General features: G+C 46.9%; 1 protein-coding gene across 4 annotated transcripts in view; it reads right to left on the bottom strand.

Annotated features, from left to right (window-relative positions):
- The window catches only part of LOC8033610 (phosphatidylinositol 5-phosphate 4-kinase type-2 alpha), an 80492-nt gene that overhangs the window by 18699 nt on the left and 43459 nt on the right, over positions 1-18334 (bottom strand). For 2 of the 4 annotated variants that reach the window (XM_029977566.4, XM_029977564.4), the window contains exons 2-5: positions 4322-4419; positions 3559-3579; positions 1957-2053; positions 837-989 (exon numbers count right to left, since the gene is read on the bottom strand). In XM_029977566.4, coding sequence (XP_029833426.2) covers positions 837-989; positions 1957-2053; positions 3559-3579; positions 4322-4419 — 369 coding nt within the window. The remainder of the gene's footprint in view (positions 1-836; positions 990-1956; positions 2054-3558; positions 3580-4321; positions 4420-18334) is intronic. The other 2 variants (XM_029977567.4, XM_029977565.4) reach the window with 1 other exon arrangement.

The raw sequence follows: 18334 nt of genomic DNA, 5'->3' as shown, positions 1-18334 counted from the left end.
GGAGGAAAAGTTCAATATAGCCAATATATTGTTCGTTATAAAAAGTACTTTTTACGTGCATTTTTATTTTAATTTTCCGCGAGTTCGATATCGATAATAGTTTGCTATACGTGGGTTTGTTCTAAACGGGAATCACTGTACTCCCTTGAGCGTATCTGCAGCAGCACCAAAGGATCCAGAGAGGCTGGTGCCAGCCTGGTGCCAGTTGTGGCAGGCTAAACATGGACCCCTAAAGAAGACTAACAGCCTGGGACAACCCACTCCAGTACCTTTTGCACTTAACTATAAGGCATTTATGTACACAGTGTGAGAACTGTGCAGTTTCTACTATTCTTATGCTAAAACTGAATGACTGTCACAGAAACTGCTTGTGTATGGCAGAGAGTTCTCATGCAGGACAGTAACCTAAGCACTAAACTTGGTGCTGATCAATATGAAGAGCAAGTTGTCTGCTTCTTGCGCAGGAGTTGCGGTGACGTTAGAATGATGCCGAGCTCTGATTGGCTTTGATTCAAAGGTTAGGGGGTAGACCTCAATGCTAGATGCCTTAAGGTTCACCCACTATATTTTTTGTAATCGGCGAATAAGAACGCGGCATTCTGACATCATTGCAACCCTTGTGCAAGAAGCAGACAAACTTGCACTCCACATACTCTGTCTGAGTAAACTGCAAAGAAGCACTGATGTCGTATTTGTGCTAACAATGTTGCAGAGCTTACAAAAAACCGAAAGTAATAGGAGAAGAAAAAAAAGAGGAAGCATTTCTTTTAGGCACTCTCAATGAAACAGCCTGAGCAGAAAGCCTGCAACCAGCCTAAAGCCTGGCTTCCACTCACAGGGTGGTACTCCTTGAGGAGAACGTGCATCTGTTCCACTTCCTCGCTGAGCAGTGTCTTGATGATGAAGAGGCGGTCGTACGACTGGTAGAACTTGGCACCGCTGCGCCCAGGGGAGTCCACCGCAATGGCCTGGGACTTGGTCAGCGAATTCTGCAGAGACACACGGGTGGGTGTCTAATTGTGACTCAACCTTTTGTATCAGGCAGTAGATTGCGCCACCCAGCCTAGGTCCATGAAACTTCCAATGTTGCGTGCATGGCAGATGTCTGGACACAGCCCGAACAGCCTTGTTTAGTCAAGCTTTGAAGTGTCTATGGAGTGCAGCAGCCCGAATTAATGAAAGGCCTTGTCTTCAAGATTGTGCTACATGTTTGATCATGGCTCCTGCTCAGTGATCAGAAATAAATGTTGAGTGGCAAAAGGAACAGCCACACGGTGGCTCGCAAGTCTCTTTTCATGTCAATGTATTGCTGTCGGAACTTTGGGACTCTGAAAACAATATGATTAAGGCCAACTGGAAACAATTCCTTGACAGCTTGACATATGAGCAATGCACTGAAAATACTGCAAAGAAAAATTCTAGTTCTAAATCTCTAATCTGCGTTGTGCCAAGCAGAATTTGAGCGAAAACTTTACACCAGTAAACCTGCTTGATTGATGAAGTATCAAGAGTATTGAGCCACCACTACACAAAGTGAAAAGAAATGTGAACAACAAGCCTTGTTTTAGATGATGCAGATGCGTCAGAACATGCTCCAAAATAACAATGCTATATCATATTTTCATATACAAAACAACCACCACAGGATAACATAATATCCATAAGCTAAAAAACTGCTATTAAATGCCTCATATTAAAATCAGGCCCACATTAGTTTGAAACAAGAACAGGCACTATCAGTTTGAGACCTCCAATCAAGATATTGGAATTGACATGAGATGAAGCAGCAACATTGTTACAGTTGTTGGTACATTGTTATTACCTTACACCTTCTAATAAGGCACCTCATTCTAGCTGTACGCAGCTAACTAGCGGTATATCACAATCAGCCCAGCGAGCGAGTGTGATAAGGAGCACAGAAACAAGTGGATCAGGGCAAACAGACAATGCACCTACCATGTAATCTACATCGTCGATGCCAAATCTTTCCCTGAGGTTCCGAAAAACAAGGGGGCAATACTCTTTCACTTTAAAGTGGCTTGGCATGTTCTCCCTGGATAGACAAGGCACAGGAGCACAGTTAGAAAGCAGATCTTGAAAGCAAGGTAGCAAAAATAAAACTCAGGCACCACAAACACTGGAAATAGGATCCGTTTAGTTAATATCTCATTACACATTGCCGCAAGTTATAAAAAAAAAATACCAGTTGGATATACTACCATAGTCTGCATGCTAGTAACAGCATGCTCTAGTTTGCAAACAGCATACAACGTCAAGATGAAATTTTAGAATGGGTTAGTCTAGTCTCAGTTCAGCTGGCTTAATTAATAATGCATGCAATAGGCCAGACAAAAACACTTCCAAAAAAAAGACTCCCTTTTTTTTTTTAAGAGCTGTTTCAGCAAACCCCCTAAACCAATTCAGTATAAGGTGCAAACATATTCTTGAAAAAGCTTCACTAAAGAGTTCAATGCAGGGGCATGACATTTAGTCCCACTTTAATGGCATAGAAGTACTTAAAAAGCCCCTGAAAAGAAAAAAAATTTTTTTTAAAACAATCTAACAATCAAACACGCAACTCAAAAAAAAAAAAAATTTACGCAAAAAAAAAAAGAATATTTTAGAGCAATATTGACGGAGAGAGATTTATTTGAAATTCTGTGCAAAGTCCATTAAGTCAGGGGTCATTCCGCAATGACCATCTCAATCGTATAGGCGAAGCCGATTCACCTCTCCTCCACGCGCTCGAAATGCCGAGAGAAAACAAGTGGAAAGGAGGTGACTGCCAACTAAACAGCGTCTTGCGCCGTCAATATTGCTCTAAAAACTCTTCTTTTTGTGCGTACAATTTATTTTTTTGACATGCGTGTCCCAGCTAGACTGTTAAAAATAACTTTTTTTTTTTCTTTTCAGGAGCCTTTAACATCTAAAACCATATATTTGTGGAGCATGCAAAAACACGAACGGCTTCTATGTAATATCCATACAAAAAGAATATAATCAATGTCATCAAATGTCCTAACTTCTTGGGCAAATAAATGCCTCTGACAGGGCTGGGCAAGGCACCTCAGAATTGTATCTTCGATACCGATACCCAATACTGTCAAAAATTGTTTTTGGCTACCAGCAGAAGATACAGATGCAAGATTTGTTTCCCGTACAGATACTCAATACTGTAAGAACCTACTTCGATACAGCGCCGAAACCACATCTCGATTATTTTGAAAGGCAAGCTATAGGATAGCTTTAATAGGTTAGCATATTTATTATCCAGATTTAGTTTTTTCTATACTGCATGTATTTACTTTTCGGAAATGCTGCAGCATATATACCATGAGAATTATTTAAACCTCACTCTCACCACAGCAGTTTTCATTGGAACAATAGTATTGCACACACTTGCAGCTTAGAATGGCGTATAACTGCCACTTCCACAAGCAGCCTGGTGAAATAGGGTTTTAGAGACATTTCTACAAATATTTCTGCTGCTGCATCAACTTTTTCCTAATTATTAGTCAGGCTACAGTTTTCTACAAAATAGAATAGTCTTCTGCTCACCAGTTTATTTCACTTGCTCTCCTTTTCCAGCAAAAAAAGAAAGAGAGAAAAAATAATGTTTAGAAGTCCAGTCTTTCAGGAAAGTGACAACTGATACAAGATACTCAACTTTATCAGAAGATAGTACCAAAGATACATGCATCTTCGATGCTGCCCAGCCCTGGCCCGATCTAACCCCGGAATCCCCCATAGGTTCCACAGCAAACCTGAGCTTTCCACGCAATATTCTGATTGTCGTTGCTAGGACAACTCGCAGACATGAATGCAACTGTGATACTTGAACATACACATAAAGGTAAATGAATTAACACATTTTTATAGTATGCAAACAGGCAGCAAACTAAAGGTGGTTTTGCTTGCATGTAGCTTGTGACGTCTGAAAAAAAAGGACAAACTATGATGAAATGATCTGTCAGTTGTCCTAAACTACTCTGCTCTTGAGGTCAATTGTTAGGTATGTAATAAGCACTAATATGGTCCCTTCCTTGTGGCCCACCCCCTTTGAACTCACTAAGAAACACCTCACCGGAATTTTGGAATATCAAAGAAAGTGCCCCTTGTCAATTTGCTGAACAGTCACACTTTGTATAATCTTTCTAGATTCTGAGTTTTGGAAAAAGCGCCTGACCCCTGCTTCTATTTATTTCAATAGACATATTCCACGACAAAGACACCGAAACAGAGCTCTATAAGCGCAACTGAAAGAGGGCTAGCGGATAAATTGTGAATGGGATTTTTGTTCTTTCCAAAGAAGCATGCTCACTTATTGAAGTGGTGGTTATCCACCTTGATCTTGGTGTAGGATTTAAAGTCATCAGGCATCAGCATCACAGGTATGTTGACGTGCGTGAGGCCATTGATCTGCACAGACGTAAGAGCAAAGGCACTTGCATGAAATCACCTACCTCAACCATAATCTGCTCATCAGGTTCCAGCGTACAAAGAGAAAAAACTATGCAAGAAACCCCTGGAGGCACTGCTACACAACTCAAAGATGCAGTGAGACAAAGGACAACACCACTAACCACAACTCAAGCGATCCGAGATTAAACAAGGTGAACAGTTCGCTAACAAACTCAATGCACGCATCACTGTTTAGCAAGTTGGTGAATAAGCTGACACAGACACATTAGTATTTGCCATGTTCTTAGAGTGTAAAGAATTCAATATTAAATGTTTAATAATCTAAAACAGTGGTTCTCAACCATTGATGTTTCGCGGACCCTTGTGGATCGGCAGAGATGATCGAGGACCTTGGAGGGGGCAAGGAAAAGGTATAGTTACGATAATGATTTAATAAATAGATATAACGATTGGATGCATGAAGTAGGCTTATCTTATTGACATACAGACGAGAAAACTGACCCAAAAAATTTGAATGTTTCTCCCCAATCTAAAAAAAAGAAAAAAGACATTTCCAGTGGCGTACCAACTTGTTTTTGAGTGGGAAGGGGGACCAGAACCCCCCCCCCCCTCCAAGCCAGGGGCCAGTGCCCTTGGTATCCCTTAGGCGCCACCGGCCAGTGTTTGCCCAGCCCAGTGGCGGCTGTTTTAGGGGGAGGGGCAAAACACATGCCTTGCCCCCTACTCAGAACTGGGGGGGCAAGCGCCCCCCTTGCCCCTCCGGTTGGTACGCCCATGCTTATTTTGGTTTTGACTGATGAGAAAGGCAGGGCTTTGCGGACCCTTACGGACCACCATTTGAGAAACACTGATCTAAAACATGTGGCCAAAAATTAACATACTTTTAGAATTAATAGTTTAACAAGAGGATGTTACCAGAGTATCTTTATGCTCAAAGACACCAAGGGATGTGAACTATTATACATTAAGCAACTCCATTTGCATTAATTCCATAAACCATAAAAATTCACAAAACATTAATGTTGTGAATTGAAGCCATAATGGTTACGCTGGTTTATTTCATGCAAATTTAGTGCCCATAAAATATTGGAAGACTCTTAACTGAGTACAAAGAAGTTTTGAGCTCCAAAAATATCTTGATAAAAATATATTGTAAACGACTTAATTTTTCCGAATTTAGTGAATCGCCTACAATCCGCAAAAAATAAGACCCACGAACAATCCCGGTAAAATATAAACACATTGGAATCTATATTGAGATCACACCGCGCCGCGAAAAGTACAACCCGCAAATTAGTCCAAAACTTCAGCTTTGACCTAAATCGCGAAATATTGAGCCCGCGGAAAATAATTAAAAAAAAAAAAAAAAAAAAAAAATTAATCCCAGTTTGTTTTTTTATTTGGGAAAAAGAAAAAAACAAAAAAAAAAAAAAACAGATGGAAAGCATGCAATTTTGTCGACTAAACAGAAATACTTTAAAAACCCTAGCATGCAACACACATAAGCCACAACCACGCAGCCACAACCGTAATTACCTCGAACCAATCCTGCCGTCAAAGCAAGAACTCTGCACAAAAAGGGACAAAACGCCACCCAAAAGTCTTTCGGAAGCAGTAATCCCCCAACAAGCTCCGAACAAGTACCGTCCCAATCGTCTTAAGCCAACTCGCGAAACTAAGAGCAGGCAGTTCCTCCCTAGAAGCAAGCACGACAGTCTCTTCCCTGCCGGTCTCCATCAAATCAAACAAGGATCTCTGTCGCTCTCAGAACTCGTCCCGGCCCCAACGACGACGCTGGGTCATCAAAACCACGTCTCCCCTTCCATCCCTCTACAACCAGAGCCAACGAGACGGACCCCTCCACCCCGTTCACTCCTAAGCTGAAAGTACGGTAAAAGCTATGTGCTAGTTGAACCAATCATGCATCTGCCCTTTACCACGTGACCACGCTCTCACCCATACATATGCGCAGAGAATGCAGGGTCAGGTGGCGAAAGGGAGACAGTTGGTTGGCAAGGCGAGAGCGTAGCTTTCACTGCATTGTCGATTTCAGCACTGCAATCTGCGCGCGGGCCTGAAATGAAACCCTCGTACATTCCTGCCCCCCTCCTCCTCTCCCACCCTCCATCCTTCTGGGCAGGCGGCAGTCGCGCTGTCCACTTCAGCAGACCGTGCTGCTGCACCGGCGATTTTCTTTGTTGCGCGCCCTTCAGCCAGCTCATTCATTCTGGCTGGATGTTCACCGTCCGCGCGTGTCGCGTCTCTCCCCCTTTATCTCTCTTTATTTTTGTTGTTTTTTTTTGCACCCGGAGCTGCGAGTTTTTTGTTTGTTTTTTGTTATTTGTTGGCAATCGTTTTTGCGGCAGGGCGACCGGCGACGGCGAGTCGGGACCATCCGTTGCACGGGAAAGGAGGGGGAGAGAACAAAAATCGATGGGGCCTTTTGAGAGCAGCGCGTACCTCCCTGCTAACTCCGAAAACATGTAAAACGAAAAACCAAAAAACAAAAAAAAAAATAGAAATAAAGAAACTGGTGGCGGCAAACGTGAAAATGGAAAGTTAAGCTGTTTTTGAAAAGGCAACTACACGAAAGGGTCGTAACTTCTCTCTGCCAATCTCCCCAGAACCTACTCCGTATAGCGGCAGTCAAAAACGGGGCAAGGGAAGGAAGGCTCCACCGCACAACACCGCTGCACGCGGAGAAGCCGACTTTCCGGATTACCGAGCTCGGGAATGCGGAGGGTCGGTTCCAACACCCAGATAAGAAACAACGGCTTAAAAATCGCTCGATTTTCACTCAGAGGGCGAGAACGACAAAGAGATTTTACACTTGTCCCGCCTCCAGCGCGAGCTTCCCAGCTTCGATAACGCTTCGACGTCTCGTGAGCCTCAAGCGTGCACGGGCAGCCAAAGCACGGCGGAAGGCAACGTAGCAGAGACGCCGTGCCGGTCGGTGAGCTACGACACGGTTAAAACGAACAAGCGATAGCGCCGTCTCTGCCTGCCTTCGTTTCGCACGACTCTCGCGGTGGGCCACGCAATGCAGTAGCGCAAGAGACATTTGAGCAGTCGTGCGCGAAGGCACTAATTCATGCACGGATACACGCACCAGCTCCCACATAATCACGCGCCCAGGCGCGCACAACACGCACGTGCAGAGAGGGAATGCACACGCGTGCATAAAGTGACATGAGAATGAGTCGGCCCGGTTCAAAACGGGAGGTCAAGTTTTGCCGTGGAAACGATTATACGACGTGAGACCGGTCGGCCTTGAGATCTGGCGCTTGAAGTCGATCACCAGTGCTACTGATGACAATGCTTCCTTCGAGCAAGAGCAGCAATGGGCAGAAAATGCTGGGCTAATGGGGCAAGACTACCGACCACTACGACCTCCCCGTTTAAATTAAGGCCGTCTCAAGATTCGTTCCAAAACCGATACACCAAAGCGCGAAAACTTTGGAACGCGTACCACATAGACGAGACAAGCTTTCCATCAAAAGGACCTAGTGCTTAGAACCCCAAACGTTCAACGTTTCGAGCAGAAGATTCGAGCGGCCCACCTTACCACGACGACACGTCATCCCGACGCGCATAAAGACGTTCCGACAAAGTTATTACAGCGCAAAATCTCCATCGAGTTTCTTTTTCTTAACAGCGCTAACCCTCGGACCCAGAGCCATCCGAAACAATCTCACGAATCAACGCACACGCTATTTCTTCGCCTTCGTACGTATAAATAAAAACCGAAACAAGGCAGCTTGCTTTTGAGCAAAAGAGCCCATAGCTCGTTCCTTTCCCCATGCCAGGTGGTCCACACGCACGCACGCCGAGAAGAGAGGAAGGACCAGGCCAGACCACGCCACGACCGACGTCATACTTCAAGGTTCGCCGCTCTCCGCGACAGGTCTTCCGTTTTCCTCGACCAGCCTCATTTGCAAACAGACGACGCTTTTTTTTCGAGCTCGATGACGTCTTTTGGGCGGACGGTACAGCCTCCTGGTAAAAAGGTCCTGTTGTCGCGGTTGTGCCGACCCGCTTCAAAGCTTTGTGCCCTCCCCATGTGCGTACGAAGCTTGCGCTAAAGCTCTCTCACCCGCCCATCCTCCCTCCCCTCCCCTCCCCTCCCCTTCCTCTCCTCCCCTCCCCCCCGCTTTAGATGAGTTTCCGTTCAACCACGATAACTGACCAATGTAACCGCAACCCGGCTCAACTGCTTACCCGCGGACCAAAAGGGGTTCGAGATTTAACGCCCGTGCATTGAAAGACACAAGGTAGAGATTCAGAATAGGGCCCCCCGACGCTTTGGTTGCCCCAAGTAGCTTGAAGCGTCTGCGTATGCTCTGTGCGACGTCCCAAGCTGCTCGGAGGGCCCTTTCCTGATACCCTAGGTGCACGGGTCAGTTAAGGGTCTATTACACTGCGCATTTTGTTGGCAAAAATAGGGTCGCGAAACTAGGTTTCGAGAAACAGATGCTCCCTATGAACGCGACCGAACGCCTCCGAGAAAGGTTGCGCGCGATTCTCGCTTCTCTCGGAGCGAGGTTTTCCTGACACCTGACCGAGGCCTGTCAATCACCCGAAGGGAAAACGGAAAAGCCACCAATGGCCGCTCGACATCGCTATGACGTTGGACCTTCGAGGCGGAGCGAGCTTTTGGAGGAGCCTGATTTCTGGACGATCCCGTATCCGAGCCGAAGTGGCCAAAGCCGAAAAGAGAAAGAAAAAAACATGGCGGCGAAAGACAGACGGAGAAGCGGCGCGTGCGGGCGATACCGGCCCGTAACGCGGAGAAGATTCCTCAACAGTCGCCGACGAGCGAAAACACCGCATATAAACACGGTGACTGGGTATAACGGATCTTCTAGCGGCGCAAAAATGTCCGAAATCCTTCGACATCATCTGCCTGCTCCTTGACGGTCGCGGTCTGTCACCAGCTTGGCACGTCTAGCGAAGCGAGTGAGCCGAATCCGACCAAGTTTATCGCGTTGTATTAACAAAGTAGGCTGTCCCTTCACACTGTGCGTAGTTCATATAATTTTGATGCGGAGCGCTCCATGTCCCCCGCGCTGACAACTAGGGTTGGCGAAATTCTCGCGAGTACGTCACAGGTATCGCGCATCAAACTACATGTGAACAGGCCCGACGAGCATCCTAAACCTAAACTTACGCTTACGTATGGTTAGCAGTTACTGCCAACTATACCCTTTAACCGCATTTAACTCTGACCTCGTCACACTTAACTGCAATTAAGGGTTCTCGGGGTGTTAAGCTCCAGAAATCCGTTTCGTTACAAACGAGAGTGGAGACGAAGGTACACAAACGCGTGCCCGTCGCCTCGAAAGAAGTTTCAGAGTGCACGAGTGTGAGTGCAAGACGCCAACGCTGAAAGTATGGTCCCTAGAAAGACTGGCTAGTCTTCCGCCCACTGGCCCCGTCGGCGACTGCTGCGAAACGAAAGCGCTTGGGGGCGCGGCGAGCAATCGGCGTGCTAAAATTTGGCAGTTGTCAAGCCAGGAAAGAAATCTGTAGAAGATACGACCGAAACAAGCAAATGACCACGTTGCGGATGAATTATTAACACCTCCTGGCCTTCAGAATCCTTAGCCGTTCTCGCTTTGCTGCCCTCTCGTTGTTCGTTGATTTGGCGTAAAGAGGGAAAAAGAGGAGGATGACGAACTGGGGTATGCTCGTTGTTATCCTACCTCCTAAGTCTTTCTAGGGACCATACTGAATCCTGAAAGCATATAAACCGCTTTGGAAAGTCAAGTGCCGAATGTTAATAGATCCGATCCACTGCTCAATGGTGGAACAACCGACACCGCGAAACGAGCAAATAGTGCGGGTAGCTTCGACTCGTACTCCCGCCGCACGGGGGCTCCTGCAGCCGAAGGAATATCGAACGCAAGGAGCTCGCACTTGTGTCCACCACTGTGCAGAGATTCCGCAGCTTCCAAGAAACTGCACTACCAGAGAGGGCCTATTCTGAGCACCGCGTACTCTCTCGTCTCTCACACACACACATACATAATAATTTTTTTTTTTTTTTTTTTTTTTTTTTATGGATGGTTTTGGAAGCTATAAAATCCATAACAAGCGCAAAAGCGTCAATAAGAGGAATTGAAGGGACAAAGTGTCTCCCTCCCGCGAGGTCCATTCGGACGGGCCAAGAAGCGTTGAGAAACCGGTTGGTCCGCCCGGAGACAGCGGCGCTATGTCAACATGCGCCTTCCAAGACGCTTGGCGGTTGTAGACTATTTGCTCCCACGTCCACGCGCGACTATTTGCACAAGCTAAGCGCGAGCGCACACACATACGCACCCTAGGAAAGGGGCGAGGGAAGGGAAGAGAGAGGGAGGGTCAGTCCGAAAACCGGCAGTCGCCATTATGCTAACGACCCGGGCCCGTGTAAACGAAACGCCGACGGAGCACGGGTAGTAACGTAGCACTCTGGGCGAATAAAAGTGCACGATACCGGAGCTCGCTGTGCAAATGTGCCCGTTCGGTGTGTCACAACAGCGCCCTGTGTAACAACAGCACCCTGTGTCACAACAGTGCCTGATCGTCACCGTCCAACGTCCACTTGCCGAATAACTCTGCTCCTCGGGAGCTTGTCTTCGGGGCTGTTTGCCCGTGAATTTCGGTCAGGGTCGCTATGGCGGACAGTACGGATTGAGATGAGAGGAGGGGGAGAGAGCGCGCGGGCACGTCTGAGCGTCCAACTCTGATTGGTAGGATTAGTGGGTAGAGGAGTAGACAGCTGCCTCGGTCTCTACACGCTGTACGAACGCCGAAAGCCCGTGTCCGGCGTTCGCGTTTCGTCTACCAACTAATGATTCCAGGCAGAGCTCGGGCGCCGACATTTCCGCGCCATCCCATCTCCTCCTCTCCCCGAGCGTCTATCCGTAACACCCCGGCGAGTGGCCTGCTATTATGTTTTTTTTTTTTTTTTTTTAATGCGCTCTCTAGGGGCCCTAATTCGCACAGCGGGCACCGGGCATCGCCGCCTGCTACGATTGGTCAGCGGCGCCGACCTGGCCAATCGCAGCAGGCGGCCATGTCCCGGTCCCTTGGTCCCGCCGTGTAGATTGGGGCCTCGGGTATCTTAAAAACTTCTGTTGGCAATTTTATCGGCGCTTTTCGTACGAGGTCGCTGTCTCTCCAGTCACTGCTGCATGTACAGGTTTGAACGTGTAACTAGTAACCGCTCATTCACACTGGAAGCGGATCCGCGTTCGCAAAGCGGTTGCGAACGCGGTTGTATAGAGATCCAGTGCAATTGCACGCGCACTCGATGACATCAGGTGCGCGCGCAATTGTACTGAATCTTTATACAATCGCGTTCGCAACCGCTTTGCGAACGCGGATCCGCTTCCAGTGTGAATGAGCGGTAACTGCGGTGCGAGAAACGCTGTCTGTCCCACCTGCTATTTGCAAAAAAAAAAAAAAAAGGTTGTTTTTTTTTTTTAGAGAGAGAGAGAGAGAGACGGTGGTGTTTGGCGCCGATGATTAACGAAAATGGTGCCCGGTACAGCCAGTCTTTTGTCGCGAAGAACTCTATTTGAATAGATACAGAAGTTCAACACATACAAGTGCATGTCACGAAGGAGCAGGCCCACCCACGTTCGCGCCAGACGACAACATTGAGGTGATAAAAATAATCCCTGGGGAACTGGAACAAGAGGGACAAAGGACAAACAAATCTCCAAACACAGCCAGGTGACTGGTGCACGACCGCAAAACTCCGGTACGGGTATCGAACCAGGGACCTCTCCTTGTCCGGCTCGCTTGCACTTTTGCATTTAACTGCATTATAAACATCAGGTGCACGTGAACTAGCTGATTCTTTCGGATAGACGAGGGACAGTTTATAATATGACAAATCATTTTGCAAATCAGTAAAGGGTCTACCTGCGTAGTGATAAGAGCTTAATACGATAAGCCCTACGAGGATTAAAGTTCACCTCCGACAATGAGGTAGAGAGAGCGATGTATCTTCCTGGCATGTACGAAAGCTGGTTAACAGACGGACAAAGTGTTCTGAAAAGCTGGGCGTTTATGTCCAAAAATTATCCATTTGTTTTTTCTGGAAGTTCATTAAAATAAATTCTACAGCCAGGGTGCGTGTAAAATTTTAACCCTTGTATCTTTGTACGCGCTTCTGCAACACGTCATTGGACAAGTTGAGTGCCGTTAGCCCTCGTTCAAACGGTATGACCAAGCTGCCGTGCCCCAAATCGGCTCCAAGGACATCGCGGACCATCGAAGCTTCTTCACACCAACTACGCACTTAACCGCCCCCATCTAAACAAAAAAAAAAGTGGAGTTCGCATGCGCTTTGTTGACGCATCGCCATGGTACGAAAAAATAAAAAAATAGAAGACACGACGCGACTTCTCTTACTTCTTATCGCGCGATTATTAATATAATTCTGTTTATACGGTGTTGACCTTGGAGAGTTCCATCACGATCCGGACTTGGCCTGGGTCCCACTCGCCCCCGCAACACACACACACACACACACACACACACAAAAAAAAAAAAAAAAAAAAAGAAGGTAAGAATGAACTAGTTCCCGGACCATCGCGCACATGCTGATGGGTACAAACACGTACAACGTGTACGCAATGATGTGCCAACTAAACTCGAATCACCTTATGATGGACCGCATTGGACGCTACAAGCCACATCGAGGGGCTTTAGTGCCAGCCAATCCAGCGGGGTGAACTTTTCTCACGTGACCGGTGCTACCAACTAAAAGCAAAAATTATAACCGCAATATGAATGTCGAAAGAAAAAGAAAACGCTAAATTTCAAGACCAGGACAAGAATAACTTTAACGAAATTCACCGCTATAAATAGTTTAAAAACAGTACGATACATAAAACAACCCTTAGAGGGGAGCTATGTTGTTCGACGCAGATCGCTTCCATGCACAGAACCATGTGAACCGCATAATCTTACTGTTACCAGACGTTACAAGGCACGCGTCATCTTGCCATACTTGCCGACCCACAGCTTCAACGTTGCGATCTTCAGCGCAAAAGATGGTGGCAGCTTCAGCGACTAAATTCACATGCTCCGCAAAAGGTTACATTTTCCGGGGCATCTGGCTCGTTTAACGTACCGTTTGCAACTTCCACTAATTAGACTCGTAGCTTAGAAAACTACAGCACCCCCCCCCCCCCCCCCCAATCTATGTTTTCTGCCCTTTTTTTTTTTTTTTTGTGCGTAGTTTTCCGGGCTTATTCCATCTGGCAAACTGGGAAAAGCAAATTCATATGTAACATGGACCCTTGAAAGCACGTTGCGAGGTTTGCCACTAAAAGATCTCAATGGCGTCGAAAGCGTTACTCTCATTGACGACAATTTTGCTGACAAAAAGCAAAGATGACGACCCTATGACTAACTTGCCACATAAGTTAGGCTAATTATTCGTAAATGTAAACTCCCCAAAAATTCTAGACCGTCGGTAAAAATGCTAACATCACTCGAAAACCGCTAACCCAGACGCCCGCCAAACGACCGCCATTTCTCCCCGTAGACAACCCAGAAAACCGCTAAATTTAGCGGGAAAACCACTACATGGGCAACACTGCACGCGACGCTGTCTCTCTCCCGAAGGTCGCTCGACACTCGCGCGGCATTGGGTTGGCTCCGATGGCTGCTAGCCTCCTCTGCGGTCCATCATGAGCTGAAGCTGAGTCAACTGGGGAGTTGCGTCATAAAAGGGGTTTGTCATACACGAAGCGGCGGGCGGACCGCGGGTTCCGATGACAGCGCCAGACAGCGCCAAGAAATGAAAGAGGTGAAATTCGTTGGCTGTTCCCCGTGACGCCTTTGAAGAATGGAAAATAATAAAAAAATAAAGCTACGTTTCTTTCTCGACGATCGTTCTATTGGCGACGTGCGCGACCGAAAGCGTCGCTGTGGTCGGCCTTCCATGATTGGCCCAAAAGCTGACTATGACGTCGGAAAAGGTATGCCATCGACGGAAATAAGAGGAATGAAAGAACTTTAATTTCGACGGTGTTAGCAGTGTTCCTTTGAGAGCGCAATGATTTCAAGCTTCCACCATGCTATTCACAAACACCATTGAACTTGTTGTTCGCAAGCTAATGACGTCACAAAGAGGAACCATAGGAGGGCGCCACCAAAACATCTCGCCGCTAATAGGGAGAATTCACTGGCGCTCATACTTGTCTGCGCGAACGCTGAGCCCGTGCTGATCGCGATCTTCCACAGTTATTTTGCAACGTGCATTCCACACCATCATGATAGTCGGTCTTAGCAGTATAGTAATGCAAGCTCGCTCTCAGCATGCGCTCTAAACAGCTCTCTCATATATGGCGTCCAATGACTGGAATACCCCTTAAGGCCGGTTCTCACATGCAGCGAAGCGCTGATGTAACGCTCCTCACGTGCCATCAGTTACTTATCGTGTGCCATGAGCAACAGTTTTGACGGTGCGATAAAAAGCTGGTGAACGCTGACGTCAGCACGCGCTTAGCGCGAGGTTAGCGCTATGCTTGTAGCGCTCCGCTGCATGTGTGAACGGGCCCTTATATACTCCGTTCACCCTTAAGATTGCAGCCAAAACTACAAACGCGAGCTAGCCCGCGCTCCTAACTTTGAGACATGAATTTCTAGCGCGAGTGCTCGTCCTGCTGAAGAATGCTTCAAGAAGCACGAACATCGAGCTCTCGTGCCTCCAGTGATGTGATTGGCCTCGCCCATTTTGGAGCACTTTTCGGAGCAGCCAAAACAGTGTTTTGGAGCAGCAAGAGTGGCCTTTGGAGCAACCAAAACAGTGTTTTGGAGCAGCAAAAGTGAGTTCTGGAGTATCCAAGACAGTGTTTTTTAGCGGCAAAAGTAGCTTTTGGAGCAGAAATTCTTAGAAAAATAAAAATATATATTTTTAAGTGCTGTACAAACGAAGGAAACTTTGTGTTATGTTGTGTTCTGATGTGACATGTTGTAACGGAGCTCGCTGCTTGTGTTTTTACTGCTGAGACATCCCACAAGTGTACAGTGCTCTACGCATTGCCGTGCAATTCTGAAAAACCGCTTGCCACCGTTTTACTGATTCCCGACATGCCAGATTTTCGTAAAAAGTAAGCAAACTAAAAATGAATTGCAAACGTCCCGGCTGGTGCCTCTTTCATGCAATCATGTTTGCGTGCACGTGAGGGCAACCTCGGCAGGCTTGAAGTTGCGCGTGCTTCGTCGCGCGAGCGGAGACATCGGCCGTTCGATTGAAACCGAAACCACGCCACTCCGCTCCGTCCCCAACTGATTCCCAAAACTGTCTGCAAAATGTAACTGTCGAGCATACAATACACTGAATTCGCACTCGCGTTCGTTGCCTTCCACCGTGCTTTGGCTGCCCGTGCACGCTCGAGGCAGACGAGGACACGCCCACGTGCTGGAGCGGAACAACCGAAGCTCCTCCCTGCCGATCTCACTGTCAGTGACTACAGTGATCTTCAATTGGACTAACAGTTTCGTCCGAAGAATGTCGCTCGATACCTATAAGCCAGTTCGCACAGTACAATTCGCTTACGTTGCGTTAAGTTACGGGAACTCATGTCTGCTTACGACCGCTAGTCACCGGGGCATCCATGCTTGGCGCGAAACGCGGCAACCAGCTTTGCACGCGACATACAAAGCACGGATGGGCCGGCGACTCGGGGCATAGTCAAAACATAACGTAAAAAATAAAAAAAAAGGAGAAAAAAAAAAAAAGAAACACACCGAAGCGGACGCTCGTGTGTGAATGGTCTTTACTATATCTAAAGATTATGCTAGCAAAATTAGCAAAAAAAAAAAAAAAAAAAAAAGCAAACACAAATGTAACGTCAAACTGACGATCAGTTACACCCTTGGAACTGTAACGGTAATGTCTTTTCCTTCGAACCAGTATAATATGTAACAGAAACCCGGTTCAAAAGAGAGGCAAACCTCCTGGTTTTGGAAGACCGCGTGTACGGTATAAGTATCACCTATCTTTTCCACAAGAAGAGGAAAATATGCGGGGCGAGCTGGCTGCGAGACAACATAGATGAAACACCGCGAGTCGGTTTCCGGCTTTTACCTGGTGCACCTGTCCAAGGTCACTTCGACCGCGTAATGTCTGCGTCATGTCCACGCTAGGGATTAAGCACTCTCAAGTAGGAAACAACCGTTCAGAAATAGAAACAAAACAAAAAATAAACGAACAAAAGGGAAGCGAAAGTCAACGAGAGATATAGCGCAGTTGCGCGCGTCAATTCCGCGCGTTGTCGCAAGGGGGCGCCTAAGCGTCCGCCGTGGGCAGAAAATGATCGAAATTCGTGCCCGCTGGACATCGGAGGGAGTCGTGTTCCGCGTGGACAACCCTTTAGCTGAGCGTTACGACGTGATCACCCGAAATCACATTATGGAAGTAATCTCGACCTTCCACAAATAGCGGGAAATGTACCGCATCGTACGAACCGGAGAACTGGTCTAATCGGGTCGAGGAAATATATGGTACTTTGTTTTATGGCTCGCCTACCCACACTCGACCGACGGCATATAGCTTGATCCGCTAGACGACGAAGTATCTGGACGCAGGGAGCGATATCGCGAAACCTCCAGCAGAGAGCTTCGCATTTCGGACACCTGGTGTCGCTTTCGTTCATTCCCGTCCCCAGCCGCGTGGCTAACGTTCAGGGTACGAACGATGTATAATAATGATAAAATTAGCAATATCAGCACTAATAATAATAATAATAAATAAATCATTTTATTTGGCGCCCAGGAACAACCATAAGGTCTAGGTGGTGGCACGTGGACATATTTAAACACTTAAACTGAAATGAAACATACATATGTTGCACACACACACACATTAAGACGAGTAAAACATAAAAACATTACAGCTAGACAAGAACACATTAGCAATACATTTAATCACGCATAGAAAGAGAGAAGATTAGCGCGTTGGCACTTCATTGCAGCTAAATGTTATCGCCTCTCAAATTTAAAGCAACGCGGCGTTACTCGCTTGACAAGAAAAAATACTTTTCAGGACAGCATGAGCTCGACCATACTTTCAACCGAATGACCGAACTTGTTTGAGCTAGAATCAAAAATATCAAGTTGTTCCGCGTACCCATTGTAACTTTCCAATAGCCTGGAGATAATAATAATAATAACATGTTTAAGCTTAAATCTTCAACACCATCGGAACCACGTGGAGACAGCAAACCGACATTCTCCTCAATACTGGGAGTTCCGCCACTCAAGATGGCGACGGCCGCGTAGAAAATGTATGCACACTGACAAGGTGGCAGAAGTCGTGATCCAATTCAAAAGGTCTAACCGTATCCCTACATCTATCGTTCATCCGGACGCCGTGCGTGTTCCGTCTTTGTTGCCATAGACCAAGGCAGTGAACAGGAAGCGGCACTGTCGAATGCCGCTATGGGCCTCCTGCGCTGCCCAGAGGGTGCTGCGTATGGGACTTGTTAGGACTTGTTTTGGGTAGTACAAATTTTAGCGTCTCAAACTGTCACGCATGCAGAAGCGTGCCTGCTTTGGTGCGGAGCGCGAGATCACGATGAAAATACAAAGACAGAACAAAAATTCGAACGCCGTCAATGCTAAGACGCTGAGAGCGTGAGCCAAGAGATGCCGTTTCACGCGTTCCAAAATAGACATCAAAAAGAAAGAAAAAAAAAATTCAAGCATCGCGACACAGGTGTTGTGACGTCACCACCCAGAGATAAGAGACGCGTGCCCTTGCGGTGGTGTCAGGAATTTGGCACTTTCGATTCTATCGCAACGCAACGTGCCATAAGTAGTGCTATGCTCAATCAGGTGAGCTTGTACTACCCAAAATGAGGGCGTTACAGTTTGTTCAAAGCTTCAGCGCAGGAGGCCTATAGAGCAG

Source organism: Ixodes scapularis, unplaced genomic scaffold, assembly GCF_016920785.2.
Source record: "Ixodes scapularis isolate PalLabHiFi unplaced genomic scaffold, ASM1692078v2 PGA_scaffold5__190_contigs__length_132052651, whole genome shotgun sequence".
Lineage (NCBI taxonomy): Eukaryota > Metazoa > Arthropoda > Arachnida > Ixodida > Ixodidae > Ixodes > Ixodes scapularis.
Note: the sequence above shows the minus strand (reverse complement) of the source record. Positions and strands in the feature narration are given on the sequence as shown.